General features: G+C 49.6%; 7 protein-coding genes across 7 annotated transcripts; 3 read left to right on the forward strand and 4 right to left on the reverse strand.

Moving 5' to 3' along the window:
• The first annotated feature begins 1,982 nt into the window (after positions 1-1,982).
• Positions 1,983-3,231, forward strand: EI90DRAFT_1056794 (uncharacterized protein). Its single transcript, XM_039051445.1, has one exon. It carries the CDS (start codon positions 2,152-2,154, stop codon positions 2,809-2,811), a length of 660 nt encoding a protein of 219 aa, XP_038915874.1. The 5' UTR covers positions 1,983-2,151; the 3' UTR covers positions 2,812-3,231.
• Positions 3,232-13,522: 10,291 nt separating this feature from the next.
• Positions 13,523-14,125, reverse strand: EI90DRAFT_2857953 (uncharacterized protein; the record flags this gene model as incomplete). Its single annotated transcript, XM_039053781.1, has 2 exons — positions 13,523-13,977; positions 14,014-14,125. Coding segments are annotated over 2 exons (567 nt in total), but the record flags the coding sequence as incomplete, so codon positions are not given.
• A 1,847-nt stretch (positions 14,126-15,972) lies between these two features.
• EI90DRAFT_2920595 (uncharacterized protein) lies at positions 15,973-16,251 on the reverse strand (the record flags this gene model as incomplete). Its single annotated transcript, XM_039054753.1, has 1 exon — positions 15,973-16,251. A coding segment is annotated over one exon (279 nt), but the record flags the coding sequence as incomplete, so codon positions are not given.
• Positions 16,252-16,432: 181 nt separating this feature from the next.
• Positions 16,433-16,618, reverse strand: EI90DRAFT_2920562 (uncharacterized protein; the record flags this gene model as incomplete). Its single annotated transcript, XM_039054751.1, has 1 exon — positions 16,433-16,618. The coding sequence occupies one exon, from the start codon at positions 16,616-16,618 to the stop codon at positions 16,433-16,435; it is 186 nt and encodes a 61-aa protein (XP_038915877.1).
• A 1,482-nt stretch (positions 16,619-18,100) lies between these two features.
• Positions 18,101-18,475, reverse strand: EI90DRAFT_3123780 (uncharacterized protein; the record flags this gene model as incomplete). Its single annotated transcript, XM_039063644.1, has 2 exons — positions 18,101-18,276; positions 18,331-18,475. 2 exons carry the CDS (start codon positions 18,473-18,475, stop codon positions 18,101-18,103), a joined length of 321 nt encoding a protein of 106 aa, XP_038915878.1.
• EI90DRAFT_3016506 (uncharacterized protein) lies at positions 18,474-20,065 on the forward strand (the record flags this gene model as incomplete). Its single annotated transcript, XM_039056998.1, has 6 exons — positions 18,474-18,520; positions 18,563-18,582; positions 18,720-18,887; positions 18,940-19,094; positions 19,158-19,661; positions 19,793-20,065. The coding sequence occupies 6 exons, from the start codon at positions 18,474-18,476 to the stop codon at positions 20,063-20,065; spliced, it is 1,167 nt and encodes a 388-aa protein (XP_038915879.1).
• Positions 20,066-20,276: 211 nt separating this feature from the next.
• Positions 20,277-21,482, forward strand: EI90DRAFT_3016507 (uncharacterized protein; the record flags this gene model as incomplete). Its single annotated transcript, XM_039056999.1, has 3 exons — positions 20,277-20,532; positions 20,594-20,841; positions 21,204-21,482. The coding sequence occupies 3 exons, from the start codon at positions 20,277-20,279 to the stop codon at positions 21,480-21,482; spliced, it is 783 nt and encodes a 260-aa protein (XP_038915880.1).
• Positions 21,483-21,551: the final 69 nt, after the last annotated feature.

Raw genomic sequence — 21,551 nt, forward strand, 5'->3', positions numbered from 1 at the left:
CCTTCGGCATCCACGCTGGAACAAAACTCTCTACTTCCCGATCTGGAGTCCTCAAGGTGGTGGCATGAGTGTCTTTCAAGTGCCCTGCTGCCCTTGCGTTTACCCCTTCTTCGTTCAGCTGCTCTCCAATTGCAAGCAGGTCTGCACTAGCTTGGTGAACAACTCAATTGCTGCAATTCGAACCAAACTTTCCATCACGTTAGTGCGGTAGACACTGCTACGTGCACGCATTTTGGGCCTCTCCGACGCTCAGCTTCATATTCAAATACGTCCCCGTATGACAGCTTGCCAAGCACGCCCAGGGCGTGGTGTCAACTGTCCTAATTCCATAAGCTTTGGACACTACCAAATAAAGACGTCCAGACCAGTGTCTAGAGAGCGATGTCAATTCTTAGCCCGCTATGTCTCCACCATCCGCTCTGCGATATACCCCATAGGTGATCTTAGAATTCGTGATGATCGAGCGATTTACGAGTCAGCGCTTGTGTCTCACGTTGCTCAAGTTGCCCTCGCGCCTTCTGTGAGTTTACTTAGTCAATATGGTGCTGGTTGCATCGCCGAGGTCAGGAACCATGCTGCAGCACAAGGAGTCGGAGCGATGAGCTAGATGAGTCCCACTATTCATTTCGACACCGGACACGCTGTCCAAACATAACACCTCGAATTTATTGCCAATGTAACTCTGCGGGAAAATGCTGAGCATGCTTCCAACTTCACCGTATATGGTGAACTACTACCATTTCGGCTGGGGTTCGGAACGCAAACAATTCGAAAGCCGCGAAATGCGGTTGCGCTGTCATATGAGGAATCAAATAATTTCGATGTTGAGCGTCGGCACCACATTTTAATTTGATTTCCCAGAACACGGCGTGCAATTCATACTTGCCTTTTTGCGGCTGGTAGACACTTGCCAAGACATTAATTTGCTTCTCCGGAGTGTTAGCGCTAGCCGACTGAATTCTTTGGCCCTCGCATGTACAACAGCCCTTGAATTCTTGATTCACTTGTTGGGCTATTGTGGGAGGGTTTGATATAACTATCAACGTCAACAACTCGACCAATCGAATTCGCATACTGTGCAGGTCTTCGGGGTTGATGTCATTCATTTGAACGAAGCACCCCACGAGTAAAGTACTCTGGAGCCGCTGATTTTCGGATGTTCAAATTGTGGGCGTTTAATCACATTCTCTCGATGGGCCTCAACACTTGAAGGACAGACAAGGGTGTTCACTTTCACATCTACGATATCGCGTAGTACGAACAATCTTCTAACCAGCACTTGACAAGCTGCGCAGTGAATAACTCAATTGTTGCGATCATTATGGAGTGGACTGATTCACTTGGCTGTGGCACTATGGACGCGCTGTACTCATGCGCCAGTCACCGCTGGGTAATTATCGATCAGTGAATATAATTGGCCCCTACAGTATTTCGACTACTTGTCATCCCCTATGCACGATGTGTGTCCCTCTGTACGGCACATTCGCACTCAGCTTGCAAAGTGGCCGGGGTGGATAACGCGCTGGGAACGATCGACAACTTGACTGGCTGCATGGAATCAGATAATGCATCCCGATGACATGGCCCCTGCATAACGTGCCGCGTGCGGGATAGTCTGGAATCAAAGTCGATACGCCAAAGGAAATGAAACGAAGCCTCCATTGACGATCCTGGTGTCTTTCGCAAGGTACCTGGGTGAGTGGCAGGCCTGGATGTTTTCATCATCGGTTGTTTTCGTTAACCCAGTCCGACCACACGGTGTATCCAGTAGCGCGAAACTGACAGGTGTGCGAGCAATCACCGATCTCATCATGAGTCCCAAAGGAAACACTGCTGAACCCGATGCACATAAGTGCGTGACAGGGTGTGCTCATCAAGGTATGCAGCGCCCGGAGGATTATTATCTATCATCGGATGTCCAGATTCCGTTCGCTGACAACCGTCGACTCTCGATCGCCCACGTCTCACGCGATTTGTGGAGTATACACATGCATTCCGGCGTACGCTTGGCTTCGTTGACCTACTACTTAAGATACACACGTGACACCATCTCGAAAAGAGAGGGAAAACGTCTAGTGAGATCGAAAAACAACAATACCACCCCCCATTCCCCCCAAACCGCTTCCCCTTCCCACGCACGATCTCCTAACCATGGATGATCAAGAAAAGTTTGACACAGGAGGGAAAGCAGGGCTCCAAAAGCCAGCTAACCCTGCTAACTTGAGACAGTCTAGCACGAAGCGAGATATGTACAACACGATCTCGAGCACGCCACTCCAGCCGCACCAATTGCCACGTCGTGGTACCAAAACTACAGCAAGAGGACAAACAGGCTCAGCCAACAGTAGCCCCTGGGGCGAAGCGGCAGCGACTAGTACCCCAGAAATGCAACTGCTCCGCGACAAATTCGCTGAACACCCTTATCCGATTGCGCCAGTCTCCGATCAACTGGATGTTACCAGCATCCCGATGTCATGGCCCAGCACCCCAGACATGGAACGACACGCTGTACCAATGGAAGACAGCACACACACCACAAATCCTCAACACTCCCCAGAAGCCGAACACCAAGAACGGTCCGACTCGGAGAACGAAGAGATGTGGATGGAAGACCCGACCCCCGAGGATGAGGAACACGACAGGAACTGGAAGCTTTTGGAAGATGCGTCCACGAGTATGAACGAGGTTACGGAGAGACTATCACTTGTCGCCCATGCAGGCTTGTGGGAACAACTCCTCCCGACGTACTCCCATTGGTTCGCAGGACTGCCCAAAGCCACATACAAAAGCCGTGGCAAGAAGATGACCTAGAAAGCCGTCTGGTGGAGGCAGAAGCCAATGTCTCCAACCTCGCTTCAACAAACGCTTACCTATCCAATTGCTTGAAATCCTTAGAATCCAAGGTGACCACGGCCCAAACCCAACCCCTGCCAGAGAGGGACCCGGATACCGTAGCGAAACCAATGGTGGCCCTGACCGAGTCTTGGGCAAGCGTAGCAGCAAAGAATCCACCGAAACCGCAACCCAGACTGTTGGGATACGAGTCACATGACGAAACTGAACCGGAATATCCGGGAATATTCTAGGGGTTACTAGGTGCCTGTGTAAGCGCTGGGCATAGAAGAACCTGGAATGTTATTCAGGAGTTTAAACATGGGTGCTTTAGCACTGTATGTTCTTTAGTTAGTTACAGTTTCTCTTCTCATTTCTATATTACATCTGGGTTGCGAGTGAACCGCTGAAGCGGGTTACCATATTTGGAACACTGCATTTACAACAGGTTATGAGCCCAGCCTGGGTCTAACCGGATTACTCTATTCACTCAATGTTGCCTCATCTGATCGCTACGCTTACATAATATGGCAGAAACCAAGGACACAACTCCGAACTATAACTCCCTGGTGGGACAAGTGCTGAAATTGACCAAGGATAATTACTATGATTGGAAATTCGGTGTCTCCCTTGTACTCCAGAGGGCTGGCTGTTGGGACATAATTCAGAAAGGGAAAAACAAAAGTGAAGACTGGAAAATCCCGAAGAATGCCCAAAACAAGGCCGATGAAGCTCTTACCATAATTGGGCTGACCATAGACCTGTCACAATACAAGTTGATCAGCCATTGCAAAAATGGTGTCGAGGCCTGGTACAAATTGGCAGGACACTATGAGAAAAACTCCAGGGCCAATAGAATTCGATTGATGCAGGCATTTTATAACTTCAAACACGATCCCAAAAAGCCAATTGACAATTATATCAATGGGCTCAAATCGATCTGGAACCAGATGCACAGAATTGGAGTGAATGTCGGTGATTCGGATCTGGCCAATGCATTGATCATGTGCTTGAACCCGAAGTTCAATGCCATTTCGGCTTCTTTAACTTCCCATGAGACTGAGCCATCTTTGGAAGCAGTGATGGGTATTCTCAGGGATGAGGAGGCAAGGATGGGGACATGTGGAGAAGAGGGTGCCTCCCCAGGAGCATTTATTGCAGGGGGAAAACAGGCTAGAGCAGAGCCAGTTTGTTGGAATTGCCAAAAGAAGGGGCATTACCAGCGTAATTGCTGAGAGAATAAGGAAACCCAAAATAGAAACGAGGCCAACTTGATGATGAATTACTCTTACTAAATTGGGAATGGAAGGATCCGAATGCTGTCAGGACTGTATAGGATGGGAAAATATCGGAGGATGAGAACATGATTGATTCTGGGTGCTTCGAATTTGTCATACAGGGCAGGTTTCTGGATCAAGAAAATTGTTGGAAGGGGTATGTGACTCAAGGGGGAATGTTGGGATACAAGTCACATGATGAAACTGAACCGGAATATCCAGGAATATTCTAGGGGTTACTAGGCACCTGCATAAGTGCTGGACATAGAAGAACCTGGAATATTGTTGAGAAGTATAAATATGGGGGCTGGAGCACCATGTGTATTTTAGTTATATTTCTTTCATTATTACATCTGGGTTGCAAGTGAACCGCTGAAGCAGGTTACCATATTTGGAATGCTGTGTTTACAACATAGATGGGCAACAGCAAAGAAACAGACAGTGAAACCGCTAGACCAAGCTCACGAAACAGCCACACTGTCAGGGCCCAGCACCCAAGCCCTGACCCCATACCACCTCCTCTCCTTCTCTACCAGTTGTTGTTTCACTGTTGTGTGAGCACGGAAGTGTGAGAAGACCTCCAGACACTGCCACAGTTCTGGGCAAGCAGCTCACCCAGAATGTTCCCACGGGTCACAGCCACAATTCTGGGCAAGCAACTCGCCCAGAATGTTCCCACACCCTCTGAGTACTGCCACCTGGACCCTCCCTATAGTCACACCACTCAACTGGGGAACTGTACAGTCTTTCCTTTTATGGGTGCTATGTGGGCACTCTATGTGTTAGACACTGGTCCGGGGTCAGCACTGAAGGTCACCATTAGTGGGCCACTATAGGCCACAATGGCTGTGATGCCGTGAACAAGGCCCGAGGGTAGGGCATTTGGCCTCAGCGACTCTAAAGGAGCACTGTGCCCCCTAGCTGTCTCTTGGCCCTCATTTCAGACTTACTGGGGTTGCCTTGCTGGGGTCAGGACTTGGGGGTCATGGTCAAATCGATATTAGAGCTAAGGTACAATAAAGTATCATACAGGATATATATAGGGGAGAAAGAATGAATGGAAGCAGACCTGGGCTGAAGGCCGAAGGGTCTGGAAGCAAAAGGGAACAAGGAGCGGGGTTGGCCGCACAGCAGCCAGCAATGACTGAGGATCAAAACAAACAATAACAGATAAATAAAGGAAGGAGTGTAGGGCTGTGATAGCAGTGATGGTATCTGTCAGAGACCAGATTTAAGACGAAGGAATGTCTCCGTAACGGAGGGCTTTGGCCTCAGCGACTTCTGCCAGGAGCGCTGTGCCTAGTGACACGTCCGTGCCCTAACTTACTGACTGGCGCTTAGAACCTAGCGGGGGTAACTCTAGTTGATTTATCTGCTGGGGCGTAACCTATGTACAAGTAGTGTATATATATGGTTACAGCGGAGACGGTTCCGCAATTGGCGGAGCCGGACGGAGCGGAGCTAACAGGGTTAAGACAATAGCCGACTGAATATTACCGACGAGTCGGTTCGCGGGGTTAGCGGAAAGGCAGGCGTTAACCCAGAAACGGAAAGGAGGGATAAGCCCGAAGGTGGACTCTGCAGGGCAGGCGAGTGTATTGCCCAGCGGAGGCGGGAGTGCGCTAGCGGACGTCGGAGCTGTCCGGAAGTCTTCGGGGCTCCGTACTTAGGGAGGCGTAGGTAATAAATTGAAATGAGGGGGTGGTAACCATCGAGGGGTACCAGGAGGTTTGCGGAATACGGGGGCTCCGAGGTTGGTGAGGGGGGAGCGGAGTTGGAACGGAGGGGTCAGAGAGCCCGGAAGTCGATGGCCGGGAATGGATATGACAGTATCGTAGCGGTGCTGGACTCGGAGTTGGGCCGGAGTTGGGCACGGGAATGGTAGCGGCCCTGTAGGGGCCAAGTGGGTGGGGTAGAGGAGTCGTGCTGGGCATGGTGCCGGAGGCGGACTCAGGGCAGGAAGGTTGGTGTGGCTGTGGGGGAGTCAGCCAGGTGCAGGAGAGCCTAGGGGCAAGTGGGGGAGTGAGCAGGGAGTCCTCAGGGAGGATAGGGCTGCAGTCGGGGCTCATGCTCACGCTTGCGTAGTGGGAATGGGCTCAGGTGGCATCGGGACAGGTGGCTAACGGGCCAGAATGCACAGCCATGACACTATGCAGGCACTAAGTTGCATGACATTGTAAAAGGTAAGTACAACTTGCCTATGTGGGCACTAAGTTGAGAAGAAGGGTAACCTTCTCAACTCCCCACATGGCACCCATAAAAGGAAAGACTGTACAGTTCCCCAGTTGAGCAGTGTGACTATAGGGAGGGTCCGGGTGGCAGTACTCAGAGGGTGTGGGAACATTCTGGGTGAGTTGCTCACCCAGAATTGTGGCTGTGACCTGTGGGAACTGTGGCAGTGTCTGGAGGTCTTCTCACACTTCTGTGCTCACACAAGTGTACAGGGCAGTGAAACAACAACTGGTAGAGAAGGAGAGGAGGTGGTGTGGGGTCTGGGCTTGGGTGCTGAGCCCTGACACACACAGGGAACGGAACACAAACAGACAGCAGACCCCCACTGCCTAATCATCTGCATCAACCCCCCCTTGCAACCAGACCAACGCCCAAATGGCATTGAGATCCATAAGAAGATCAATGACATGCTAGAGAAAAAGAATCTCCTGCACTACCTCAGGGTGATGGCAGTGGGATACTCGGTAGCAGGGAACATCAAGGTTATGATGGCCCCAACCTGCAAGGCATCCAACCTACAGGACTATGGGAATGACATTGTGGCCACCATCACAGACAACGAGGTTCTCTCGACCCTACCAGACATGGAACACTACTGCGTGAAAATCAACAAAATACCCACCCACTGCGGCAATGACCCACTCTCAATCAACATGATCCATGAAGAGCTAATGACGTACTGCCCACCTTACAGGGAACTGAAGCAGTGGTGCCCACCCAAATGGCTGGGCTCAGATGCCACCATTTACACTAAGAATTTTGCATCCATTGTACTGGACTTGACTAACAAAAAAGACAGAGATACACTCTTCCAACTCAGGACTGTGTACTTATTTAACTACAGATGCACTATTACACCATATGAAGATCATGCTCAAGTCTTCACATGCAGCAAATGCGGCATGTGCTCCCACTGCATGGCCAACTGCGCACAGCCATGGTGCTTAAAGTGTGGGGCAAAGGACCACAACACTGATGACCACCAAGCAGATGTGCAACCTTGCTGCATAAATTGCATAGAGGCACATGTAAGCACCTTCAAAGAATGCAAGATCAGGAGAAACAAAATGGGCCTCAAACCCATCCTGAAGAAGACCACGCAGCCACCTAGCAACCCCCAGCCACAAACTGCACAGCCGAAGGCTGGCAACAAAAGAGAAGCAAAGGCAAAGGGAAGGAGGAGGCAACCAATCAATCAGAGGTAGCAAGCATAGACATTGGCCTGTCAGGCGATGATGTAAGCCACATCCTAGAACAGAACCGGTCTCCAGAAGCCCAAAGGGCATCCACTGCTAAGCTTGTCCACACACAGTCAAAGACAAAAATTGTCAAACAGACCAATCAACCCAACCTGTCAACTGTGGAAAGCAGGGAAAAAATGGACATTGAAATGACAAGCCCTCACCTCACCTCCCCCCAATGAAGTGCACACCCAAAATAGCAGCCCAACTCTCGATATGCAGCTTGAATGTGAATTGGTCCAATGCAGCAACACAAGCGGCAATGCATATCATTTCCAAACGAAAGAACCCAAAGCCAGCCATATTACTCATACAAGAACCATGGTGGGAGAAGATCAACAGCACATATGCATCAGCCACCCTAAAGGGGTGGCAAGCAATCCTCCCCAAACTACCTATCGCTGAAGGCAAACAATGTAATGGGCCTATCACCACTAGACTCAAGACAGAAGAGAGGGGGAGGGTTGGAGTGGTAGCATGCACAGGTTCGTTGACTGGGAGTGGATTCCGCTACTCCTCACTGTCTAGCTAATTATACAGCTGGTCACCGTATCCCGGAAGAATCCGAAAATGACAAATAAGGAAAGAACAATAAGAAAAGGAAACATCGGGCTCTAGTGACTAGAAATGGAATCAGAAAAATCAGGAAAAATAAGAATATGCAGGAGAGAACATTGGCTAAGGGTGGTCGAATCACGGGATTTGGCTTGTTTATGGTACACCAGCAAATCCCCATTGCAACGATCAAGATGCATGGCCTACACCTGCCAGAATGCACAAATAGACCTGACACTAAGGAATGACTTACTCCCAGAACTCCCAAAACTCGCCAACTCTCCACCAATTTCTCTAGACCTGTGCAATGATGACATAGAATATGTCAGCATGACGAAACGAGAAGTCTGAGATGCCATTTTCACAGCCACTCAACTGAATGCCCCAGGGATCTCCGGACTTATGGGGTGTGCTTGGCAGTGGGCATGGAAGACCCTTGGGGATGAGATATTCCACCTCAGGCTATGTGCAGACTCAGGCTACCACCCGAAATTATGGTGCACATCCATCGCAGTGGCCTTGCAGAAACCAAACAGGGACTACTCCCTCCCCAGATCATATCAATTGATTCAACTGCTAGAAGTCTCAGGGAAAGCTCTTGAATGGATCCAAGCCTGTAGGCTAACTTACTTGGCAGCAAGACACCACCTATTCCCCAGCATGCAGTATGGTGGAATTCTGTCAGAGACCAGATCAAGATGAAGGAATGTCTCCATGGTGGAGGGCTTCAGCCTCAGCGACTTATGCCAGGAGCGCTGTGCCAAGTTACACGTCCATGCCCTAACTTACTGACTGGCAACGAGAACTAAAGGGGGTCAACTCTAGTCGATTTTATTACTGAGGTGTAACCTATGTACAAGTTGAGTATATATAGTTACAACGAGGGCAGGCCTGTAAATGGCAGGGCCAAGCGGAGCGGAGCTAATGGAGTTAAACATTAGCTGATTGAATATTACTGACAAGTCGGGTTATGGGGTTAGCGGAATGGTAGGTGATAACCCAGAAACGGAAAGGAGGGATAGGCCCAAAGGTGGGCTTGCAGGGCAAGCGAGTGAATTGCCCAGTGGAGGCAGGAGTGTGCTAGCGGACGTCGGAGCTGTCCGGAAGCCTTCGGGGCTCTGTACTTAGGGAGGCATAGGTAATATATTGAAAAGAGGGGGTGGTGACCATCGAGGGAAGCAGAGGTGATTGCGGAATACGGGAGCTCCGAGGTTAGTGAAGAAGGAGTGGAGGTAGTCTGGAGGGTTTGGAGGTAGTGGAAGTCGATGGCTGTGGATGGATATGACAAATTCCTGGCAAGTCAGCCCAAGATGCCCTCCTTACCATTGTGCATGACATTGAGGCAGCATGGAACCACAAGAGGGTAGTCTCCATGCTCACCTTTGACATCACTGGCTTTTTTGACAATATCCCCCACTCTCACCTGGTTAGCATGCTAAGAGCCTACCACATCCTGCTCCCCACAGTAAAATGGGTCCTCAGTTTCCTCAAGGACAGAGAAGTGGCAATCTGCCTAGATGGAAAACAAGATCAACTAAGGCCCATTTTCACTGGCATCCCACAAGGCTCATGTGTCTCTCCTATTCTGGCAGCATACTTCACATCCCCACTGGCAAAAGCCATGGAAGGAGTCCAAACCAGGATTGCACAGAACACAGAGCTAAGCATGAAATTTAACAATGGCCTAATTTCCCCCATGCCCCTCACTCTCTATGTAGACGACAGATCCATATCAGCATCAGCACCATCCAGAGAAGAATCCACTGAAGTCATTAAGGCCACTTTCCAGATAGTCCACTGAAGAAATTGCATGTTGCCTTCCCGGACTTACTCCGTGATATCCAAATGATATAAACCAGGTGACTGGACAAATGACATAAAATGGACAAGCCTGGTATCAAACCCAGGACCTCTAGTGTGCATCCATACACTACTCACCCATTATGCCAGGGAGGTTACTCCATCCCTGATGGTTATTCCAACATCCACGAGTGGCTCAGGGAAAGAGGCCTAAAGACCGATCCAGTTAAAAATGAACTCATGCACTTCACCCAAACCAGAACAGGCAGAAATGCCGGGCCTGGCCCATCCATCACCATCCCCTCACACATAAATGACGCCAATAAAACAGTCAACCCATCCAGCCTGATGAGATATCTAGGCATATGGTTCAACCCACAACTCAAGTTCACGGAGCACATCAAGAGGATCACTTTTAAAGTGGCATTTGCAGCCCAAGCCCTTCGTATGCTGGGCAACTCAGAGAGAGGTCTCCACCAGACCCATGTCCAGCGCCTCTACCTGGGAGCGATACTGCCTATCGCACTTTATGGTCTACCAATATATTGGCACAAAAAACCTAAAATGATCCTTGAACATCTTTCTATACTACAGAACAAATGCTTGCACATGATTACAGGAGCATTTCATACAACCAACACACAGGCAATGGAAATTGAAGCATCGATCCCACCTATCAACTTACTCCTTGAATACCAACTAAAGATGGAGGCAACACACCTGGCCTGACTCCCAGATGACCACCCAGTCACCAACTGTCATATCCATACAATCCCGACCTCCGCTCCGGGCTCCCGGAACTCCGCACTCCGACTTCCGGAGCCCTACTTCCCTTCCGTCACCTTCTCCTTGCCGACTCCCAAGAGGTTATCCCACCTCCGGCTCGGACACCACCTTCGGTCCGACTCCGGAACATTCCGGGTCCGACCCCAACCTCGACACCTTCCAGATGAGTACGCAAAACCTATGCTCCCGACTCCGGACCTCCGCTCCGGTATCCTGTTCACGTCTCGTCTCCGGAACCTCCGGTCTTAGCTCCGACCTCGGACTTTGACCCCACCTCCGCTTATACCCATCGTATTGGTTAGCTCATTCCATTTAATTACCTTTGCCAATATTCCGGAGTTTAACCTCCGAGTTCGGACTTTCCGGACTTACTCCGGACCTTGCAACTATTGCATTGTCCATTTCAATTCCGCTATTCTCCCTCACTCCTATTTGGGCTGCTGCTTCCTTTCTATTCAGTCAGCTAGCCATTCCCGACTCCCATCCTCCTTCCTTCCTTCTTGGGCCTTGGCCCTTCATTCCTCCTTTGGGAAACACCATTGAGTCAAACACTTGACCCTCGGTGTTGTTCCTCTTTCCATCTCCCTTTGTCTCCTTTCGTCCTACCCTTGTTCCTTTTGATTCCGGACCCCTCCTTATATACAATGTACCTAGTAACTTGTAACCTCAGTCCGAAATCAACTTGAATTCCCCCAAGAGACTTTCCCTCTGCTAGATCCGAAATTAGGGACCCCCAGGACAACCAGCAATGGCACAGCGCTCCACCTGAGTCGCTGAGGCCGAGGTCCTTCCATGCTAAGTCTCCGATTCCATTCCGGAGTCGTCCGAATCCCCACGTTCTAACACCAACCACCTCTACCCATGGCAGAGAAGGCTAACAACACCATTCACCATGCCACCACTACTGGTATTCAACCCCCACAGAAGATATTGAATAGACCCAAGGGACACCTTTTCAACGTGCATCACCCGCATCACAGACCATATGATCCACAGCACAGAGAGGATCCGCCCACACAGCGAAGCCCGTATCCAGATTTACCTACCAGAGAACATCACAGGTGAATCTGCCAAAGAGACATGGACAGACGACCACCTGGAATTCATGACAGAACATGAGGATGACCCAGACTTCCTCTTTGCACCTAGTACTCATCACCTGATCAATATAAAGTGGTCTAGAGGGTACCCGACCCCTTGCACCTATATATATAGTATCTACTAGTCTTGAGTGCACGCACTCGTGCACTAGTGCTCAGAGGCATATATATAGGACAAAATATGTAAAATATTAGGTTTTCGCAAAGGCCTGAAGGGCCTTTGCAGAGAAGCTCCAGGGTCATGGGCCTCTTTTTTTGCATCACTCTATTGAAAACTGGTGTCAGGGCATGCCCTGACATCCCCTGCCTGACCCCTGCTCTGCTTCCCCACTTCTCCCTCCTTTCCCTTTTCCTTTCTTCTTTCTTTCTTTCTTTCTTTCTTTCTTTCTTTCTCTCTCTTACATGGACCACCTTTCCCGCTGTTCGATGTATCACCGGCGTGCATGCCCATTTCCCCTCCTGTATCTTACCATCCCTATATTGCCACCACTGCTGCCACACTCACCCTGCACCCACAGCAGACCCTCTTGGGATCTCCTGTGGAGGCACCCAGAGAGCCATGGCTGTGTGCGAGGGTGATGTGGCGCACCCCACATGATCGATCCCGCATGTATATAATAACAGCTGGAGTGGGAACTGAAGAAGTAGCCTTCTTCTCACATTCCCACTTCAGACTAAGTGGTCAGGGATGCTCACCCCACAACAGGACCACTGCTACACACAGCTGCCACTCATCCCACTGAGCCCCACACGCCGGGACCTTGCTGCCCTCGGAGCTGTCCCTGACAGAGGGACCCGATGGGACAGATGTTGGCTGTGCATAGTGGCGATCCCATCGCGGGGGAGTGTCCCCAACCACTTAGTCTGAAGTGGGAAGTTGAGAAGAAGGCTGCTTCTTCTGTTCCCACCCCAGGTGCTATTATATACATGCAGTCAGGGTCACGTGGGGGGAGCCACATCATCTCCGCACACAGCCGGACCTCTCTGGGTGTCTCTGCAGGAGATCCTGAAGGTGTGCCGCTCTGTAGGCAGGAATGCACATGGCGGGTGCGGTGATTGGGGGAGCGGTATTAGGTGTGCAACGACACACAGAGAAAAGGGAAGTCGACCATGGGATAGAAATAAAGACAAAGAAGAAAAAGGGAGAGGAGGAATGAGGAGTGGTAGCAGGGAAAGCGGAGTAGGGCAGTGTGGCGCTGGGTGTGGCGCTGGGTCAGGCGGGGTGTGCCCTGACAACTGGCTTGTTGTCACATGTGCTCCCAGCATCGACTTCGGCTGCATTGCCACTGTCGCTGATGGCGCTGACCACCTACAAGTCATTCTTCCTTTTCTTTACCGTTTTTCTTCGTTCTTTTTCTATCCCACACTTTCGTGTAAATAAGCAAAAGAGGTCAAATTAACATTATATTAAATCCTCATCCATAGCTTCCAAAGCACTCGCGATTCTGCCAATGACTTGTAAATAACCTCCATTGTCCACAACGTCATCATTGTTCCCATCCTCTAGATCTAATGTCTCAACATGAGACTCCAGAACATCCCCTTTGGCCAAGTTACTTGGGCTGTTCTCTGGTTGGGCCCTGTTCCCTATAGATTTGTTTGTGCCAGGTGGTGGAGCAGTGTCATTGGTAGTGGGAGCTGTAGGGCACATGGGAGGAAGAAGGGTTCCTGCTGTGTAATGGGCTATGTAATGCCTCTGTTTTGCCAACTGGGTAAGTTTTGCATGTAGGTGTGAATTCACGTTGAGGCAGTATTGGAAGACCAAGGAAATGTAGGCTGCAAGGATGGGATCAGTCAAGCGAGTAACATCAAAGAAATCGTGTAAGTGTGCCTCCTCCTCATTGATAGATGTCCAAATTCGTGTAGCTTCGATCGCAATTATCTCAATTTCCTCATGAGCCTGCTGCAGCTTGAACCATGCTTGCATGGCATTACGAAAGAGAAGTTGTGCCCAGGGCTTATCACAAATATCTCCACAGCCATGCAGTATTACGATGTCGGAAATGAAGTCCAAACTGGTAACATCCTCCCAGGTCAGCCTCAGCTTTGGTGGGTTCATGCTTGCTGCTAGTGTATTGTACTTCTCGAGTGTGGTATGAAGAGTTTTTCCTTGCTTTGCAACCAGTGATGCGATTTGTTGACGAGCTTTGTAATCTGGGTGCATGCGATGGAGTACCAGTCAGTACATACTGATGATCAGATAAAGGAACTTGCCAGTCTTTGGAAGTCCCATTTTCTCGATCTCAAACTGATGTGATACAGTGCGATGCTCAATCTCATCAAGAAGATGATGATAGTCTCGATGCCAGTGCAGGGTTATTGCCTCTGCACGTTGGGGACTGTCTGGCATCCATGGAAGGATGAGGGATGCATCGGTCTCTAGTGCTGCCATGGTAGCATGGGCACTGTCAAGCGCTTCAGTTGCCTGAGTTAATTGTAACCCAATATAATTCTCCTGTGTTCCTACTGTGATTTGCAACAACCAGTACTGGACTGTGGCCCTAGGAGATGGTAGTGGTGATGGAGGTCGAACTATCATGGTCCAAAAATGTCACTCACTGTGCCTGTTCGAAGTACTCAATGGCGTCCAAGTAATTGACTTTGATTTTCTCCTCTTGGGGTTCAGAGCTCAACGATAGAATGTACTCCCACTCTTCAGACAACCATTGTGGACAATCCTGATCAGGATTGAAGTCCGGCTGCATTTGCTGCATGGTGTCAAGGGTTTCACTGCTGTCTGTGATGATCTTCAATGTGGAGGCGTAGTTTCTGAGTAAGTGTTAGAACGGGTGGATTTGGACGACTCTGGAGTGGAATCGGAGACTTAGCATGGAAGGACCTCAGCCTCAGCGACTCATGCGGAGTGCTGTGCCATTGCTGGTTGTCCTAGGGGTCCCTAATTTCGGATCTAGCAGAGGGAAAGTCTCTTGGGGGCATTTCAGGTCGATTTCGGACTGAGGTTACAAGTTACTATGTACATTGTATATAAGGAGGGGTCCGGAATCAAAAGGAGCAAGGGTACTCCGAAAGCAGACAAAGGGAGCTGGAAGGAGGAACAACACCGAGGGTCAAGTGTTTGACTCAATGGTGTTTCCCAAAGGAGGAGTGAAGGGCCAAGGCCCAAGGAGGAAGGAAGGAGGATGGGAGTGGGGAATGGCCAGCTGACTGAATAGAAAGGAAGCAGCAGCCCAAATAGGAATGAGGGAGAATAGCGGAATTGAATGGAGCAATGCAATAGTTGCAAGGTCCGACGTAAGTCCGGAAAGTCCGAACTCGGAAGTTAAACTTCGGAATATTGGCAAATGTAATTAAATGGAATGAGCTAACCAATACAATGGGTATAAGTGGAGGTGGGGTCTAAGTCTGAGGTCGGAGCTATGTCAGGGCACAGCCCTTGACCCCACTCACCCTCAGACACCCTCACCCTTTCCCTAACCACCCCCTCCTCACATTTCCCCATTCCCCTTATCCTTCCCCCCACTGTCTCACATAATGACGCGCACATGCGAACCCGTGGGAACGTTCTGGGTGAGTGACTCGCCCAGAAATGTACAGCCACAACCGTGGGAACATTCTGGGCAAGCAGCTCGCCCAGAACTTTCCCACGGGTCACACCCATTATGGAAAGTCGGCAGCAAGCGGGAACTGTATAGTTCCTAGGGTCCTTTTGTGTCGGCCTCACAGGGGGCTGAGAAGCTTACCCTTCTTCTCAGCTCATTCCCTGTGAAGGCTGAGGCCAGTCCCCTCAGTGACTTCGAGGAGTTAGCACCTGGGGAGAGTACCCCAGCATCCACACCTGGCCTCGCCCTCTGGCCACTCCCAGCTGGGGTCCGGATCCTGACAAGCTAAGACCGGAGGTTCCAGAGACGGAGATGCAACCGGGATTCCGGAGCGGAGGTCCGGAGTCAGGAGCATAGGTGTTGCATGCTCGTCTGGAAGGTGTTGAGGATGAGGTCAGACCCGGAATGTTCCGGAGTCGGACCAAAGGTGGTGTCAGAGCTGGAGGTGGGATAACCTCTTGGAAGTTGGCAAGGAGAAGGTGATGGAAGGGAAGTAGGGCTCCGGAGTCAGTTTCGGAGTTCCAGGAGCCCGGAGCGGAGGTCGGGATTGTATGGATATGACAGTAAGAAATCACCTATTGGGGCGAGATTAGTGTCTCAAAGGTGCTAACCCAACAAGCTCACATATACCTAATCGCTCATACTTGATCTCATCCCATTTTGTGAAATGAATCTGGATTCGGAGGTGACAGTAGTAGGGGGATGCATGGCAGACGATGGGAGCAAGTGCGTTGCTTTCGGAGTAGAGGCATTCATTACCTTTGCCATCTTCAATTCCTGCTCCTTTTTGTAAACCAATGAGAAAATCCAACTGGCATGATCTATGGTGAGCAGTGCCATGGAAAGAGCCAGTGCAGCACTTGAAGTTTGTTTCTCATATGATGTCCCTAATCAATGACTTTGACAATGTAGCGGAGAATGTGCACCCTATATCATAAGCAAAAAGGATGTTATTCCTGAACGTGCATATGAGCTTATTCGCCACCACAATAGGATATTTGGCTCTAGTCACAATATCAGGTAAGGACACATAATAATGTCAGTATTGCTTACAACTCCCCACTTTGGACCATGTCGATCAGGAATTGAACAATTCCATGTCCACAAACAACCGAAAAAATCCCTGTCTCGTCCATGACTTGCATTGCACCAGGCCTTGACTTCACTGGCATTGGCTGCATGTTCTTCCAGCCAAGGCAGCTGTCTGATATTGGGGCGGTAGATCGCTCCTCCATTCCACCAGGCCAAAGAGTCAGGAAACGAAAAGATAGGATGACAAATGAAGGCACACACCTGGGTGTCTTGATGAGAATGCTTTTGACTATCGGAGAACCTGTCAACTTCTTTGTGTGAGACGTAATAGTCACTGAGAAACAAGCATGAATCCCCTTCAAAGTGATGGCATAAGCATGAAAGGGATGTGTTCCCATTGCCAGTCACAATGAACTGGATGGTGTCAGGGCACACCCCACCTGACCCCGCGCCGCACCACCCTACTCCGCTCCCCCGCTATCACTCCCTGTTTCTTCTCTCCCCTTTTCCTTCTTTCTTTCTATTTCCGTTCCATGGTCAACTTCCCCTTCTCTATGTATTACTACACACCTAACCCTGCTCCCCCAATCGCCGCGCCCGCCACGCGCATTCCTGCTCACAGAGCGGCACACCTCCGGGATCTCCCACGGAGATACCCAGGGGAGTGCGGCTATGTGCAGGGATGATGTGGCTCCTCCCACGTGACCCCAACCGCATGTATATAATAGCACCTGGGGTGGGAACAGAAGAAGCAGCCTTCTTCTCAACTTCCCACTTCAGACTAAGTGGTCGGGGACGCTCACCCTGTAATGGGACCGCCGCTACGCATAGCTGACATCTGTCCCATCGGGTCCCTCACGCCGGGACCTCGCCGCTTTCGGAGCTGTCCCTGACAGATGGGGACTTCAGGCTCGCCCTCAACCTTAAAATGTCAGATCCTGTAAAGATGATCCCATAAGCGCCTACCTGGTGGTGGCATGCAGGACATGAGGTCCTCAGCCAGTGGTCAGGTGTGTCGCTTCCCATTTTTTCCTTGATGAGACTGGAAAGGCATGAGAGGATTCGATAAAAAATGTCGAAAGCAAGGGAAATTTGAGTTTTAAGATAAGGCTGATATACTGCCTGAAATTCAATGTAGTTACAAGAAAGCATGCAGGATACAGGGGTAAATCACCTTGTGCATATTGGTAAGGAGGCACGAAAAGCTCTGAATACTGAAGTTTGATGCTGCACAAAAGAGTGAATGAAGAAGCTCCAATGATCATACATAAAATGCCACTTGTGGGTCTGATGGAGTTGGCAGAATATATCCTGCATGCATGGGCGCGGGTGAGGGGTGAGTATCCATGTCTCCTTGGGGTATACACTCAAACGACCGTCCATCTGTGGGATCAGGGTCAGTGATGTTAATCGCGACGATATTCAGCACACCCAACCAAAGATATCAATGCACATGATGTGGATACAGCTGGTGCCCTCTTGATGTTGTGGATAGTGCAAAGGAATGCCAGCCTTGAAGCGAATGTAACATTGGGCAAGGGCATTAAGTTGCTCTGTCCAAGCAGTGTGTAGTTGTGCCATCCTGGCACCCCACACATGGCCTTTCTTGCACCTAGGTCAGCGTAGGATGGGGAATGTGAACATGAGTTTGGCATGACAAAAACACTGGAACACTGGTGATATACTCATGGTGTTGGAGACAGAGAGGACAACGCACTGAGTAGTTGCTCGTAGTCAAGGTCCTCATCTTGGAATAAGCTCAACTGAGCCATTGTTGGCTCATCCTCCCAGTCCTCAATGGCACTTCCCAGTGTCGCGCTGCAGAGCTCTTCGAGTTGCTTGACATCTTCCTGAGAAACTTCTATCTTATGATCAGCACTGTGGTTCCAGGACTGCCAACAATGCTGTGGCATACCTTGAAGCAACTGCTCCTGAGAGGCTTGGATATCCAGCCTGGCCTTTTTTCGAGCACTGATACCAGTTTGTATGTATTTATGGGAGTTCGTCACCCAATTAGTCACAAGGACATTTTGTTTGGTGCCTTTTTTGTTCCTTGGCATGCCGAGGAAGTGTTCGGATGGTGGATGGTGGAGGGGGGTTGAGCTGTGTGCATAGCACTCACTTGATTGAATAATATTGAATAATAGACAGTGGCACTGGTGGCAATGTGAGTGTGACCCAAAACCTGTCCTCGAGGCATGAACCTTCCAGCATCGGGATACCCCTCATCATGGAAGGGATGAGTGAAGGTGGTCAATTGATATGTCCATGCCAATAACGAGTGCTTACCCCTTATTTTCAAAGACCTGAAGTTCCAGAACTCCCGGCCAGTTGCCCAACGTGTCTTTGAAGCCTATGTGAAGGGATGTCACAACAAGTACAGGCTTGACGACTACGAGATCCAGTGGTTCAGGAGTCAGGGAGTCAGCAAAAGCTTCATCCTTAGTTTCCATATCCCTTACAAGCTTAAAGGTGAGTTCTGTCCACCCAAACGACATTCAACATTGCTAATGTTCAAACAAAGACTGGGTCGTAAATGGGGGTCACATCGCCATCAATACATTAGAATCCCTCATCCCAGAGCATATTTTCAAGACTGAAATGTCGCATATGGTTCAATACCGTCTCTTGAAGCCGCTTCTTGAGATTAAATCACATATGTGGGAACTACATGATTGTGTAAGTGGTGGAACGACTGCAAGACATAAAGAACTGACTCACAGAAACCCTTTCGATGAATAGACAAGTATCCTTGATCGCCTTGGGTTACAAAGCATTGCAGTGGTCGATTATGAGGGTCATAAGATGCCTGTCCAGGTGATCGCTGCAAAGAGCCTTGAGGAAAGGGAAGAGTGGCAAGCACTCCAAAGTGCTATATTGGAAAGGTTTTCAGCTCCAACACAAGAGACGAGTGTCCCCCGCCCAGGTACCCCAGCGATGAACAACCTCACACACTTTGAAATGCCCGATCCATTGGGAATGTGCTCACCGACCCCAACCCCCATGCTCCCTGGCTCACAGAAGAAGCCATATAAACAAATGCCTAAGGGAAAGGGGAGGATTAGCGTCATGCCTCAGCCAGGACCATCCTGGAAGGCACCCAATCTCATCGCCCATCCCATGAGTGAGCAACGCCCCATTTCAAATACTTCGAGTCTATGGGATGGTCACTCAATAGAAGATGAATTAGTGGAAAAAATTGCCAGTCACCTTCAGAGCGTTGAGCTTGACTTGCCCATTAGCACAGTGAGCTCAGCTAGGGCATCCATTGCCTCCTCCCGATGGATACAATGTGCAACACCAACAACTCCGACATGGCCTGATCCACCCACGGCCCTCTCCCAACCCTTCCTGTTGACCTAAGCTGTATAAATCAGTGTGCAGTGGGTCCGGCAATGACCGGAGGCCCACAAACCTCCATGACGGCACCAAGCACCCTCACACTGACATCCTCATATGAGGCTATTGTAGAACAACGCTCTGACAATGAGGAGCTGTCAGAAATCGAGATGGATGTCATCATCAGCATGGGACAATCCAAACACTTCAGTGAAACCGCATACCACAACATGCTAATCAATCATTTTGGTTGTGCACCCACCTATGCCGCACTGCTTACTCATATGGTGATGGCAAATCGACGCTCCTAGGGATCAAGAACACCATGACCTTCTCATTCTACCCAAAAGACATGTTGATGTGCTATATAGATTATGTAATTAAAATCCCCCAATAAAATAAACACAGCACCATTGTTTGTTTATATTTGTTCAAACACTAATCAAGTCAGGGGCCTGCAGGTTGGAGGTATGCACCAATGCAGCAAAGGTACAACGGTCACTGACATCAGCGCCAGGACCCATGGCTACCCAGGCCACTCTTGCAAACAAGAAGGCTATCAAGGCAGCTTTCAATGAACAAGTTGGTGAACTAAAAAAGCTCATCGAATCCCATGTGGGGGCCATTGCGCTGGAGTTCTCTGGCTGCGGCTCATACTATTCCCAAAACCAGATCCGGAGCCAAGTGTACTATCGGATGGCGAAACCGAAAACGTCATGCAAGCCCATGCTTGCCAATGCATGGGCCCATGCTGAGGCTGAGGCACGTTGCCTGAGGGGTGTGTGGCATCAGTTTGCGTAATGGAGTAAGAAACGTACTGGACTGAAATATCCTTCCAGAGGACACGGAACTCTGCCTTCCATACTTGGAGGAGTATGTTGAGCTCCTTCAAGAAATAGGCAGTGGCTCACTATTGTATGACAACGTGTGGGGTCAACAGACATTGGAGGAAGAGCATTATGCCAGAATTCTACTCGAGGGAGTGATGGTTAAGAGGGATAATCGTGCATTGAAGTGGATGATAATCTCACCAGAATTATCCATGAATTCCATCACAATGCATGCTCGGGATCAACTGGTGAAGACAGTGAGTGGCCCTAGAACATGATTTGGCAAAAGGGACAATCAGGTTAGTAGGTGCAGGCTGTCAATGAGGCCTGTGGCATCGAGGTTGAGTGCAGATTGAATTGCTAGTAAAGCGTGGCAACTCAGTCTCAAGCAAATATGCGAAAGAGAACTATTATTATATTACCTAGTAAAGTGTGGCAACTAAAGGTAATATACAGAATATAAGTTTAGGATGAAACTAAAGAATGTGATGTTACTAACCTCAGTCTCAAGCAAATATGCAAAAGAGAACTGAGGGAAAAAGGAATTGAATGAACGGGAATTCCCATGTAGTTTGGGAGTGGAGTAGTCTGAAATAAATACAAAAGTGAAAAATATTAGGTGGCCAGCCGGACGAGTTCCTCGCTCAGCCATGGGAATGTGGCTGTACAAACTTGCCCGGCTGCGCTTGTGCGCTGTTCTCCAACAGAGGTTGTCATTATCATGACCAAAGGACACAGCAAGGATATATTCATGCCTGTTTTGTGGGGAATGGAAAAGGCAATGGGGTACTGGAAAACAACAGCTCAGCAGGATCTCATGATGCATACTCGCCTCATGGAGGGATACACAGTCGGTGCGATTCAGGGTGAGAAGGTTGGGAAAATCAATGACTCATAGGCACTGATATGGGGCATTTCGAGGTGCTGTGAAAGTTGCCAAGATGAGATCAAGGGAACTCCGGTCTGA

Source organism: Cantharellus anzutake (assembly GCF_015039405.1).
Source record: "Cantharellus anzutake strain C23 chromosome Unknown EI90scaffold_24, whole genome shotgun sequence".
Lineage (NCBI taxonomy): Eukaryota > Fungi > Basidiomycota > Agaricomycetes > Cantharellales > Hydnaceae > Cantharellus > Cantharellus anzutake.